The sequence below is a fragment of the Octopus bimaculoides genome, chromosome 7, assembly GCF_046866305.1.
Source record: "Octopus bimaculoides isolate indiv1 chromosome 7, ASM4686630v1, whole genome shotgun sequence".
Taxonomy (NCBI): domain Eukaryota; kingdom Metazoa; phylum Mollusca; class Cephalopoda; order Octopoda; family Octopodidae; genus Octopus; species Octopus bimaculoides.
This window is the reverse complement of record NC_142934.1, coordinates 92,523,788-92,537,431: the sequence shown is the minus strand read 5'-3', so window position 1 is coordinate 92,537,431 and position 13,644 is coordinate 92,523,788. Positions and strand designations below refer to the sequence as shown.

The 13,644-nt window shown below is 37.5% G+C and overlaps 2 protein-coding genes across 4 annotated transcripts in view; one reads left to right on the top strand and one right to left on the bottom strand.

Moving 5' to 3' along the window:
* Positions 1–442: 442 nt before the first annotated feature.
* LOC106875817 (large ribosomal subunit protein eL33) lies at positions 443–11,777 on the bottom strand. Of its 3 annotated transcripts, none has more exons than XM_014924098.3 (5): positions 11,649–11,777; positions 10,354–10,433; positions 7,416–7,568; positions 2,512–2,659; positions 443–498 (listed from the first exon to the last, which is right to left on the bottom strand). In XM_014924098.3, exons 2-5 carry the CDS (start codon positions 10,425–10,427, stop codon positions 475–477), a joined length of 399 nt encoding a protein of 132 aa, XP_014779584.1. In that variant the 5' UTR covers positions 10,428–10,433; positions 11,649–11,777; the 3' UTR covers positions 443–474. The 3 variants fall into 3 exon arrangements, with proteins under 3 accessions (XP_014779584.1, XP_089211804.1, XP_089211803.1); XM_089355678.1 differs by having other exon boundaries at positions 10,354–10,452; positions 11,649–11,667; XM_089355677.1 differs by having other exon boundaries at positions 11,593–11,653.
* The window catches only part of LOC106875816 (dynein regulatory complex protein 9), a 144,990-nt gene continuing 143,021 nt past the window's right edge, over positions 11,676–13,644 (top strand). Inside the window, exon 1 of the mRNA XM_014924096.3 lies at positions 11,676–11,824. Within this exon, the coding sequence (XP_014779582.1) occupies positions 11,790–11,824 (35 nt within the window). The 5' untranslated portion in view covers positions 11,676–11,789. The remainder of the gene's footprint in view (positions 11,825–13,644) is intronic.

The window sequence follows — 13,644 nt, the reverse complement described above, 5'->3', positions numbered from 1 at the left end:
AATGTACTAACGAGATTTGCTTAGATATTCTCATTTAAATATGAATAGGTGATTTTGGGCGGTTTGGTAACGAAAGGGTTAAACTTGTCTAGTCCAAATAGAAACAAATTTTAACTGAACCACAACCTAACAATAAAGGTTGCCATTTCTGTTTTTGCATAAACTAGTGATGCACAGTGTGTGTTATAAAGCAAAGAAATGGTCACAGCTCTTCCAATATAGTAGTTACGAAAACAGAGTTAATTCCCTTGCCTTAGATTCGATCAATGACACTTCTTTCGTGTGCAAGTTTTAATGCTTTTCATATCAACCTGCACAAAAATGGAACCTTGGATGTTACAGAACACGAGCATAATCTTTGAAATAAAGATGAACAAAGAAAACCATAAACCTGGGATACATATCATCACAGAGTGCCAAGAAGAAATAAGAAAAGAATAAATAGATTGGAAAACATTTTATTTTTACATGTCTTTAGATTCTTGATGGATACAACATCTGAAGAAAAAAAAAAAAAAAAAAAAAGAGTAATTACCAGGATAAACGCATGGTGGCTGTGAGGGGACACACAAACCCCCTCAAACAACAATGTCAAGTGGGTTGTATTGATTTTCATCATTTACCTTACTTCTAACCAAAATACACCCCCCTATGTGTTTCAACTTGTAATGAAAGATCCTCAACCAGTTCTATACCATAATTTTTGTCGCAAAATGACTAATTACATGTAAATTCAACAAATTATTGTTCAAACATCGCTATAGAAAATGGGTTATTAGCAAATATTCAATTGGGTATACAACAAAATTTTACTATAGAATAATTGTGCACATTACTGGATTCATCAGGTGAAATTAAACACACAAAAGACAGGTGTACCATAAAGGTATAAGTAAAACGAATGACTGGCAATTGTCTGAAGAAAACTAGAAAACAAAGTACACACACACCATCAACTAGATTAAATAAGCTCTCCCACAGAGATATACAATAATGATTTACAAAAGAAATAAATCAAAATTCGTTACTCACCCTACAGATAAATTAAAAGAAAAATATCGAACAACAAAACAAAATTTACTATATACAGCTAAGTGTATCTAGACAACTTGTTTGGATTTGATTCCAAGATGTTAGGCATTTGAAAAAAATGGATCTTTTTTAAAACGGGGGCCACATTTTTCATTAACGAAACACTTTGAAACTTGGAACACTGGTAGAATGTGTCATATAAAACATCTTTTTCTCTTAGTCTTCTTAAAAAAAAAAGAAATCCATAAATTATTCCATGTTAAAGTTGTCGTATTTCTGTAATTTCAACCAATCACTGACGTCCATTCAGCCGATATACATTAAGCGCCGACTACATAAACAAACGATTCTGAAACAATTAACCCTAACCCTAAGGTTAGGGTTAAAGCAAATTTAAAATGAAAAAAGCAAATAAAACGAAGAATCGTTTGTTTATGTAGTCGGCACTTAATGTATATCGGCTGAATGGACGTCAGTGATTGGTTGAAATTATCGAAATAAGACAATTTTTTACATGAAATAAATTCGAATACAAAAATATTTTTCTGTTCTATAACACAAAATAGATAAGTATACGAAGTTTGAAAGTCTTTCCGTACCAAAAACGTGGCCCCCGTTTTAAAAAAGATCCGAAAAAATTGTTCCTCCTTGTTACAAACATAATTTCCCCAAAAAGAATATTTTGGAAGGACAGATGGAGCAAAACAATAGAATGAACCCAAGTGAAGTAATAGCTTTCTTTGAAAGAGTATTGGACATCATTTAACACAGCCAAAATATTGTTTTTCTTCAAATCAACCAGATCTGGTTTATCACACCCACCCCAAAGGTGTCCATGTTCAGCAGTGGAACGGGCTGTCTCGACAGGTGGAAAGCACTGATTGCATTGTGGACCACTGCTTGGCATGCATTTTAGGACCGGAAGTGCTTTCGAATAGGAAACAGTTTACAGCATGCAAGACTTCGACCCCTGAGAGACCGCCTTATGCTACACAAGGGGGTTAAAATAGAAGGCATCAGAGTAATTGGAGGAGTTTTGGCCACTCACAACTTGGTGCAATTTATAACTACTGCTTTCCTGCATATTGATCAAAGCCATTTCCCTGGGGGTACCAAGGTCCTGCATTCCTTCCTATTTGATAAAACCCAAATCTTTGCTAAGTTTATCCAGAAGCTCCTTACTTCTAGGCTTAGCTTCCACACCTGAAATCTCCGTTCTAATCCCGATGTAGATCCACTTGAGACCCAGATCCTTGATATATAGTTCCCATGGACATTGAGTCCTAAACTCCTCTGTGACGGCACACAGGGCTGAGGACTGACCCTTCAAGCTAAAATCAGGAACTCTCAATAATCTTTGTACATATCTTGTTCAGCCCCCACAAACCTACACCAAAATTACAGAACACTCTACTCTTTCAAACATCTTCAAATCAACAAATGCCAGGAATAGTGAAATATATGACATTCTTCACTTACAACTCGGATACGTCTTCCAATAGCAGTAGCAGGTAGATTCTTCTTAAATTTTGCACGCACAGCACCACTATTTCCATGGGGACGGGTGACTTTGCCCCATATTATACGAATGTGTCCTGCAGTTTTGGTGCCTGGAATTCTTGTTTTCCTACAATGAAAATATTTACAACTACACACATGTACAATTAAAGAACAAAACAAATACATGTTCATAGATTATACTTTGCAGGCGGGACAAGCTGAACAACGAATCACATTTGCATTGACCGAACACTCAGCCGGAAGTTCAGGAGTTCTTGCTCGTGACACCAGGGTGGATGAAAATAGTGTCCTGTTTTAATAGTTACATAGCTGACGAGGCCAAAGGCCATTTTTGTAAAATCACACACACAATATGCAGTTACCATAGAACTTCAATGAACAGCAGAATAAAGAAATTAAAAAACCATAACAAACAATCGCACTTAAAATTTGTCTGGAATTTTATGTGACAGACACCACTGAGAGGATTGCATTATATAAAAATTCCAATTTTCTGTGGCACTCGCTTATACACCAAGCAAAACAGTGTCCCATTGATTGGGAAGATCCGAAGTGCATGGTAAACATTTTGGGAGTACTACAGAAACAAAGAGTGGAATTGAACTCTTGGCTTCAAATATAAACTAAGACACAATGAAATCTGGTTAACTTATAATTAGCTGATGAATAGGGAAACACCATAATACTTTATTTACCTGTTTGTCCGAGACATACTTATGACCGACTGTGGAAGTGTTCCATAGAAAATGGTCCTTGTGCTACTAAATAACTTTGCTGTACTTTCAGTGGCACTCAGCCGGGGCGGGCTGCGCTGGTTCCGACCGGTGAATTCACCATGTCGATTCCAGCAGCCAAAGCAATACTTCTGTTTGTGGCCCAAAAATCCACCCTGAAGACTGAACAAATGCCCCACCAGGAGGGCAACTGCATCTGATAGTGCAGATGTTGCAGCTGCAATTTGTTGTTGAGGTATGGAGTGTCCTGGGAACAACCTAAAAGCCATGCTTCCATGATGGTGACACCTAATGGCATCCAGCCATAGAAACCAAGCCAAATCCAGACTGGAGTCAGGTGCAGCTCTCCAGCTTACCAGTTCCAGTTAAGCCATCCAACCCATGCCAGCATGGAAAGTGGATTCTAACTGATGATCTTGTAAACAGGGCCACTGCTACATCATCATTACTTAATGTCCACTTTCCATGCTGGCACGGGTTGGAAGGTATGACATATGTCTAACAAGCCAGAAGGCTGCACCGAGGTCCAATCTGATCGGGTAAAGCTTCTACAGCTGAATACCCTTGCTAATGCCAAGCATTCCAAGTATAGTGGATGCCTTTTACATGCCACCACCACCTGCAACTTAATCTTTTAAGCCCTCTACTATAAGCAACCACAATTGTCTACATACTCAGAACCACACGTTAACGCAGCCCGAAAAGGGTGGCCCAGCTGAAGTCAGCCAAACTTTAGCAGAGCCCAGCAGTCTGTGGAATCTGTGCTTTATCTTTTACTTGTTTTAGTCAAAGAAACTGACCTGGGTTCATATTCAGTTGGTCTCTTTTGCCAAACCACTACGTTACGGGATCAGAAACACACACAGGACAGCCGCCTTTCCGTTTCCCTCTTCGAAGCCCACCCACAAAGCTTTTGGTTGGCGCAATGCTATAACAGAAGACATTTGACCAATCTGTCATGCAGTGTGAATGATCTTACAACGGTGTGGCTGGCAAGGAAACTTCTTACCACACAACCAATACCTCTTACCAAGAATCTTTTTTTTTCTTTTGTTATTTCCCTTCAATCTTGCAAGTGGCTGGTGAAGACGTTTAGTGGCATTTTAACTGTCTTCATGTTCTGAGTTCAAATTCTGCCAAGGTCAACAAAATAAGGACCAGCTTCCCCAAAATTGCCAGCCTTGTGCCAAAACTTGAAACCAGTAATCTTTATAGAAACAGACCAGAGAGCTTGGTTTTGAAGGAAACATTTAGAATGGTATATAAGTTTGTTTCTCAACCATATTGTTCCACATTCAGTGTCACTGAGTGGCACCATGTGAGTGGATTTGGTTGTCACATATACATATATAGCTGTGTGCTTGCCCCTGCTCGCCCCCACCCCACTGCTGGTGTGGCTATGCCTCTGTAACTTAGTGGCTTTGCACAAGAGACCAATAAAACTTCCATAACACAGTGCACCAGCATGACCGGAACAAGTAAACAATAAAAGCACATATATGTTGGACAATAGAAAACACTTGGAGGAACTGAAGACATATCTTGGAATGATCTTCCTGATGCCAAGTGTGCAGCTTCCAGGTAAAAAAACCCAAGCTGGAGATTGAGATCCTGAAAATGCATGTGAAAACACCTACAATCTTTGATATTCAACAACACACATGGGCAGGTGAATCTGACAAAACAGGCAAATTACATTCTTAACCCTTTCGTTACCATATTTCTAACCAAAATACACCCCTTATGTGTTTCAATTAATTTCTAACAGAATCATAAATTTAGTCTGGTTTCATTAAACAATTCTAACTTTTTTATTTATCAACATATTAATGTGATTTTTGGAAGATAATTTAACGAAAGGTTATCAACCAATTCTATACCAAAATTTTTGTCACAAAGTTACTCTAATTTGTTCAAACATCGCTATAGAAAATGGGTTATTAGCTAATATTCAATTGGGTATACAACAAAATATTATTATAGAAGAGTTGTGCACATAAACTGGATTCATTACTCTCTTTTGCCAGTATAAAATTAAAATCCAGAGCAGTACCCAGTATTTGATTCACAAATCTTCCAAACTTTGATCCCTCATTTTGTGGGCTTTCCTGGCATATACTGTCGAAAACGCATTCGGCCTTTATAGCCCACCATATCCTCATCTATAAACTGTTTTATATGTGTTTTGAACACAGTCAATGAGGGGTCTTATTTTAAATAAGGGATCAAAGTCTGGTTATCCACGTACTGGTGTACTGCTCGTGTCTCTTACATGTAGATATTGAGTCAATTTTAAAAACCGTATCCTTGTCATTATACTTGAGACATATTCGTCTCCAAAGGGTTCATCACTACTCTAATAATTTGTTATTCTAGGTAACTTTCTAATGCCCATAATAATATTTATGGCAAAATATGCTTTAATTTCATTCAAGTTTGTGGGAAACCACAAACTATCCTTTTTTACGCTTTGTTTACATTCAGCATAACGGTTTGTTTCCGCCGCAATCAATTCAAATAGGTACATCGGAAAAAGACTGTGACTTGGTCCAGTTTCTTCAGAAAAATCACTGAAAGAAGGAGTTTTTAAATTTTCACTCCATTCAGGTACTAATTCATTCTCTTTATCGCCATCATCTGAGCTCTCGGATTCACTGCTTTCATTTTCGGAAAATGAAACATTCATTATTAAATACCACGTGCTTTTTTTTTTTCGGTTACAGGGTTAGATTTATCAAGGTCTTTCAACGGAAAATCTTTCGAATTCTGACTCGCTGCTTGACAGAATAAAATTCGTATCCATTTTTTTGTCAGGATTACAAATTTTGAAAACATAACAGGAACAAATTTGGAAAAAAATCTCCCAAAATTCACAAAATTAAAAAAACACGTCAATCGTTGTACATAACTATAGCTGAACTGTTTACACAAATAATCACGTGTTCTCACGAATGTACTAACGAGATTTGCTCGGATATTCTCATTTAAATATGAATAGGTGATTACGGGCGGTTTTGTCACATAAACCAACATTTTTTTTCGGGTGGTTTGGTAACGAAAGGGTTAAAGAACACCAAAACTCATGCAGTAAATGTATGATGATGATGCATACCAAATTAACTGCATGTCATCAAAATCTTTAGCTTCTCCCAAGATCAGATTTAGGCACATACTACATCACCCACCAACTTCTTGAGTTACCTTTGCCAGTCTACCTCTCTCGTATCCATGCATCTACTCTACAGCAAGACACCTGTCCCAGCCCGTCCCTATACATTTAATCTCTCAACTGACACAAAGCCACCCATCTATGAGTTGAGGGATTTTGTTTTGCAAAGTAACTGATGATGATGGTAATGGTGCCACGTAAAAAAGCACCCAATACACACTGTAAAGTTGTTGACAATTGAAGCCTGGTACAGTTCCTTTGAAACCATCCAACCCATGTCAGGAAGAACAGACATTAAATGATGATAGCAATTCAGGTCTTTAAGAAACCAAATCGTAAGTTAAGTCAAGCCTTAGGATGAAGGTCACCGAAACTTTTATATTGTGGAGAAGCCAACCCCTCCCCACCAAACCCAGCAGAAAACTTTCTAATGAAGTATTGAAGCAGGCATATCACCCTACAAAATGAGAAAGTTGTCTGAATTTAATTCTAACAGCGTTTATTAGAAAAGCTGTATTTAATTAAGTCAATAATGCTGTTGCACTCATAATATACCAAGCAAAACTTTGTGAATTTGATTGGAGACTGAATTAAGTGCGGGATTGAACCATAGAGAGACTTTATAGCAAGTTCTTCTGAGCACATTTTAAAAAATGCGTTAATTTGAAGGTGGTGAGTAGTGAATGCAGAATACCAAAAGCACAAGCCCTACTAGACATTGTGCAAGGTCCACAAACAACGGGTGCAGTTGCTGAGTGGTATGCAAGAGACCAGAAAGTGCCACTTTGCATGGGGCCTCCATGACGATGTAGGAGGAGGAGGAGGGTCAAGATGTAAAAGAACGAAACGGGCTGGAAGCACATTGGGACCAGTTTCTAACTGTGGGGCCAATACTGTGTCAGATAAATACCCACCCTGCCGCGTTGTTTGTAAAAAAAAAAAAAGAAGATAAAGCTTACCTCTTTGCCTTGTATACATAAGCACATTTTTTGCCAAGGTAAAAACTAGTTTCTTTTCTTTTATAAACACCATCAATCTTTAAGAGTGCAGTGTGCTCATACTGGTTTCTTAAACCACGTTTGTAGCCAGTGAACACAGCTTTAACATAGAGTCTGAAATAAATATAAACAACAATATAACTTCTGACTATGTTAATGTTGACAAGTCTAACATTAAGACTAAAAAACAGTTCACATTGGTAGTTCAACCTATATAATAATAATCCTTTTACTTGCCAGTCCTTACTGAATTGTTTCTACAGCAGACAACAGTCGCTATTCAAGTTTCCATTTTCATGAATTCTATGCTGGCAAGAAAAAGTAGCATGGTCATCACTACTACGTACTTGTATCACCAACTCTGCTGTAGTTTGACTGCTATATTTGTTTATAGTCAAACTAGCAGAGAGTTTAGATGCTGTAGAAAAATGTACCCCTTCATTTTTGCCACTGGACTGTGATATTGGCAGGGCAATTTCGTGTAGCCATCAGTTAAACAAACCGACTTTGTTATTCTTTGTTGGCAAGTCTGGCATGTCCACTGGAACTAAACTCAAAACAATAGTTATAAAATGAGGTTTTTAACCACAGCCTTGCCTAAACTTTTATGTGTGTGTGTGTGTGTAGAAAATTAAAGAGAAACAAGATGGATGTGGTTGATACCAGTGCCATCTGATTGACACATAAAAAAGCACCATTCAAGCAGTGACAGGTGACCAACACCTTTGGTGATATACCATGCCTATGTAGACTTGTCAAGCGAAGTGAGACCATAATCATGGCTAATGCCAGTGTCACGTAAAAGAGTGTCACTGAGTGGTTGGTATTAGGAAGGGCATCAAACCATCCAACTCACGCCAGTATGGAAAGCAGATATTAAAAATGATGATGATTATATCAGCATCAAGCTCTCAGCAAAGTTTATTGAAATGGTTTTTTACAATGCAATGAAAGGAACAAAGTAATTTTTGTGCAAATATCTTTTCAAATCCCCCTAATTACTAGTGATTGTTAATTAAGCTAAATTTATAAAATTATAATCCTGAGTTCATGATTACACACACAGAAGCAATGTAAATTCATGTGTTCTTATGGTAGCTGTTTAGCTCCAGGCCAGCCTTGATTGAACTAATCAATGACCAAATGCATTCCAGTCATGACCATCCTGCCAGCTTGTATATCAGGAACTGCATTGTAAATTCAAGATTTGGTTGCTGTTTCTAGCAGGTTGAACAACTACATCAAAGTCTCCGGAGACAGATGCATAGAAACAATAAGCACCACAGATTCCATCACATGCCAGGTGAAACCAGAAGTAGTTGATAGCTTCTACTCCCTAGGCAACTAAGTCTGTAGTGGAGATGGATACTCAGAGATCATTGCCACTAGAATAAGAATAGCCTGGGCAAAGTTTAGAAAGCTCCGAGTGAAAGGTACATTGTATGATGCATGTGTGCGAACTGCCATGCTTTACAGCAGTGAAACAGGCCGTGACTGCTAAAGACGTGTAGGCTCAAAAGAGATCAGGTTAGCATGATCTGCTGGATGTGTAATGTCAGCCTGCACACATGACAGTGTAAGCACCCTGAGAGAAATGTTGGCCACAAGAAGCATTGGATGTGGCATGCAAGAGAGACATTTGCGCTGGTATGGTCATGTACTATGGATGGATGAGGAGAGCTGTGAAGAAGTGCCACTCCAAAACAGCTGAAGGAATCTGGGGTAGAATAGACCCAGGAAGACATGGGATGAGGTGGTGAAGCACAACCTTCAAATGTTAGGCCTCACAGGAGCAATGCCGAAAGACCGAGACCTCTGGAGATATGCTGACTGAGAAGACCCGGGAAGCAGAGAGAGATCAGTAATAGCCTACACCAATCTCGCATAGCCAGCCCACTTAAAAAAGTACCTTTGGCTCAAGTACATCAACATCAAAATAATGGAAATTGTAGTTGTGGCTGATGCCAGTGTCGCCTGACTGGCTCCTGTGCCAGTGGCATGCAATAAGCACCATTCATGTGTGGGTTGTAGCCAGTGCTGCACGACTGGTTCCATGTGTTGGTGGCACATAAAAAGCACCATCTGAATGTGGTCGATGCCTGCCCCTTTGCCCTGATTGGCTCCTGTGTCAGTGGCATGCAAAAAGCACCCACTACACTCTGAGTGGTTGGTATTATAGGGGCCTGGTGCAGCCTCCTGGCCCAGTCAAACTGCCCAACCCATGCCAGCATGGAAAATGGACGTTAATCGATAACGATGTATATATAACAGCAAGGTGTGATCTGAGGGTCATTAGGCAGCCATGTGCATCAGTTTACCTACAATGAAGACTTTTCATACAGGATTTTCTTGAATATATCAACATCACGTAGTCTTAAGAGCTTAGTTTAAATTTGTTGCTATGGGAACAATGAGAGAGAGTTTATCTAATTGGCGATCTAAATTCTGTTATAGTGAATAATAACAGAACAAGACTCCAAGCATCTCGTTTTAAGAATATTGGCCACAACAAAACATGATTAAATGACCAGCAGCTAAAATATTTTGCTAAATAATGATGTTGCAAATATTTTATCTGCTCAGAATGCAAGAATTTTGGCAATATGCAAACACTTTTATTTGTCCTATGTTCAACTGTTATTTACTGAAATTAAATAAACTCGGTGCACCGCCTAAGCCTCACCCTTCCGTTACGTTCGTTTACAAGGTAAAAATACATATACAATTATCTAGCATCGCTATACAGAAATTAAATACATCCCGTTTGGACCGTTCAATTTCGTCTTGCAATCTTTCATTCGCTTTAATGATACATCGAAACAAAAACAAAAGAATTCCACCTAACATTGTAAATATTGATTTAGTGATGAACACATGGATTATCTATCAAAAATATTACCTGCCAGGTGTTCGTTTCGGTGTCTTCTTTTTCGATTTGGCCGCTGGCGCTGCTTTTGCCTCACCCTCCGACATGATAATCTGAGAGAAAGAAAGGAAACTGGATTAACCAGTCAATCGTTTCTAAAAAAATAATTTATTTACAACAGTAATTATAAGTAAAAAAAAAAAAAAATAAAAAACGATAGCTTTCACTTAGAAATCAGGTGCTAATTAAAAAATCTCTGCGAATAATTCTGACTATAAGATATAATTTTGTTAGTTGAAATATATTTAGCTGAACGCACGTGTTATACCTGACGTGACAAACAAACCGAAGTAATGAGACATGCTACTTATTTTGTCCCTCTTTTATTGTGGTTTCTCATTTATAGGGGTGAAACAGTTTGCCTTTCGAGAGTCCAAGAACTATAATGTCCCTGCTCTTCCACATGCTATAATATAAACAAGTCGACGGGGAACATAATTCAAAAATCTAATTCTTATGGAATGTTAGTTTTTAATGTACGTCTCCTGTTCAAGGTTGATTTGCATTTTTATTCCACAATGAAATTATCTGGTCCTTAAAGAAACACATACATCCCCCACATTTATCTGAATATAAACTCTTGAAATCAACAGTGAATAGAAAGAAGACTTACATTAAAAACTAACACATCCCACCCAAGAAGTTAATAAACTGAGGAATAGCAAAGAAATAAATTTCCAGAGAGTAAGGAAGAGAGGAATTACTATTTCTCCATTCTTCAGACGTGTAAATGGCAACAAAATTTGCCAATTTACAAACCACCTTGAATCATTACATATGGTAATATTTTGTATAAACAGCAACATTAAATTATAATTATACACGAGGTGCGTTTAATAATTATGAAATATAAAAGATAATAAAATATCAACAGGGGGGGGGGTACGAAGTGAACCAGAGTCGCCGAAATAAGGTTATATATATATGTGCATTTGTTAAATAATAGAGGAGTAATAGCATAAAATAATAATTACTAATGAATAAAGTAACTGTGAAATGACTTATGGTACAAGAAGAGGGAAAAACAAGAATTAGTAAGTGAAGAAAAATTCATATTTGATAATTTCTGGTGGCAGCGTGTTAAATGGTGATGATAGAAAATATCGATTTAAATCAAGATTATTATACCCCATCCTTGATTTAAATTATAATTATTACATACTCGAACGTTCATACAATAACGTACAATTATAATTAATATAAAATATGTACCTAAAAGTCTGAAGAATGAAGAAAAAAAAGAGACATACGTAAAATATACAACTCACCACTTTCAATGGTAACCGGAAAAGGAATCCAATTGGTTTCTGGGTAAATATTCAAGCTCGCCTTCTTCACTGAAGAGTGTCGTTAGCAACCGCTGTACACAATTAATGCCAACAGGTGCCCTTAATTAGCGACAGAAGAAAATGCTGCCTTCGACGAAATTAAAACGCCAAAAAAGGTGAAATACCAGCAAAAACATTAAGTTTTTATTTCTTCTTGACAATATTTTGATTGTTTGTAAAGAAAACGTATTTATTTATGAACATGAATTATAATAGCATTCCTGTTGAATAGCGTCGGAAAATAACTAGTTCGCCAAAACAAATTTTGGTTTTATCATATTTTAAAAATCGTAAATTACGATTCTATCAAAGAAAAGAAATATGTTTTAAACACTCGAGATCCAGATTTTTTTATTATTATTTTTTTTTGGTTTTGTTTAAAAATTTCAAAAAGTTTTCAAATGAAAACGTTTGATTATAAAAAAAAAAAATTGCGCGTTTTTTGTGTACCTTGTACAGGACTTTTTTTTTTTTTTTTGAGAAAATGTTTTAATTCAGACGGTAAAATACATTTTACCGTCTGAATTAATGTTACTGAATGGAATGAAGGAAATTAATGTAGAGAAATGAAACTATATCCCTTGTTTTTTTGTCGATTCGTAAAATTGTGTTAATGCAATGGTTCATTTGTATTTTTTAAATCCAGAAAGTGATGACAGGTAGATATGTCTGAATCCAATCAGTAGCGTAACTAAGGGGGTGGGTGAGGAAGGCAGTCCACGCCGGGTGACTCTTTTATGGGAGCGTCAATTTTGGATCTGTTGTGTAAGCCTATATAAGTTTGGGGACCTGGTGGTGGTGGTGGGGGTGACTCAAGGGCTGCCCCAGCGGCACACACATTCTTGCTACTGAATCCAGTACATGAATATCTTCATTTTGTGGTCATAAAACGAAAGAATACCTTATATGTTTACTTAATCGTAAACTCCGATGGTTTTAAGCTTGTAAATTTGAAGGGAAAAAAAATCGAAAAAAAAAAAAAACTCTGTAAGGTTATGAAAAGGATAGGAAAGGGCCAAAAGAGGGGAAGAAAATTTTGAACTTTTTTTTACGAATCATAATTTCAGTTGTTTAAACCAGATCTGAAACAAAGTGTCGCAAAAAGTCAAAATTTTTGAAATGGCGGGTTTTTGTGGGTGGGGTGGGGTAGTATAAGCCCCTCACCACATTTTGTTTTTTACAGAATCGTTATCTACGACTCTTTGACTATCCAGATGCCAAAATTTATGTTTTTGGCAGAGTAGATTATTTCCGACTCTATTGTATAGGAATGCCTTCTAAATACATCTCTTTCTGCCAACAAGCGTCAAAGAAAGATCGGAATGTCTTTGGTCATTGTTTTCTTTAGGCAGGGCTTCGCTGGGGACAAAACAAGTTGTAACAAATCTTCTAAGTTAAGTCATTGCTTCATATTTTTTTAGCCTTAGTTTGTTTCAGTCATTAGACTGCGGCCATACTGGGGCAACGCTTTGAAGAGTTTTTTTTAGTCGAATGAATCGATCTCAGGAATTAATTTTTTTAAAGTTTTGTTTCATCGGCAGCACTGCACCCTGTACATATATATTGCCAGCAGGGGAGCGAGTCCCTATCGTCTGCCAGCAGACGACAAGATCGCGTAACCGATTCGGTTTCGTGCTAGTTTGCTCATCCTCAGTCGCGATCACCTGCTCGCCAGAGAGATGGCCAGAGTCCTTAGTTGGTGGATGGTAGGGGTCCGCACCCCTGCTGGCAATATATATGTACAGAGTGCAGTGCTGCACCAATAACCAGGTGGTGTTAGATCTGCCTAGGGTTAAATTAAAAATAACATGGAACAACCACATTGATGTGGCGATTAACCTTACTTGTTAGTATAGTTACTATTCTCATCTCTTATTGAGATTTTACAATGAGCTATATATATATATATATATATATAATAAACACAGGTAGTTTT

Bases quoted from the DNA above. Each gene is read 5' to 3' on its own strand.
- LOC106875817 (XM_014924098.3), bottom strand. From the start codon at position 10,427: ATGTCGGAGGGTGAGGCAAAAGCAGCGCCAGCGGCCAAATCGAAAAAG. The intron at 7,569-10,353 runs GTAATATTTTTG...TATTTATTTCAG, and splicing joins CCGAAACGAACACCTGGCAG to ACTCTATGTTAAAGCTGTGT. The intron at 2,660-7,415 runs GTAAGCTTTATC...TTTTCATTGTAG, and splicing joins TATGTATACAAGGCAAAGAG to GAAAACAAGAATTCCAGGCA.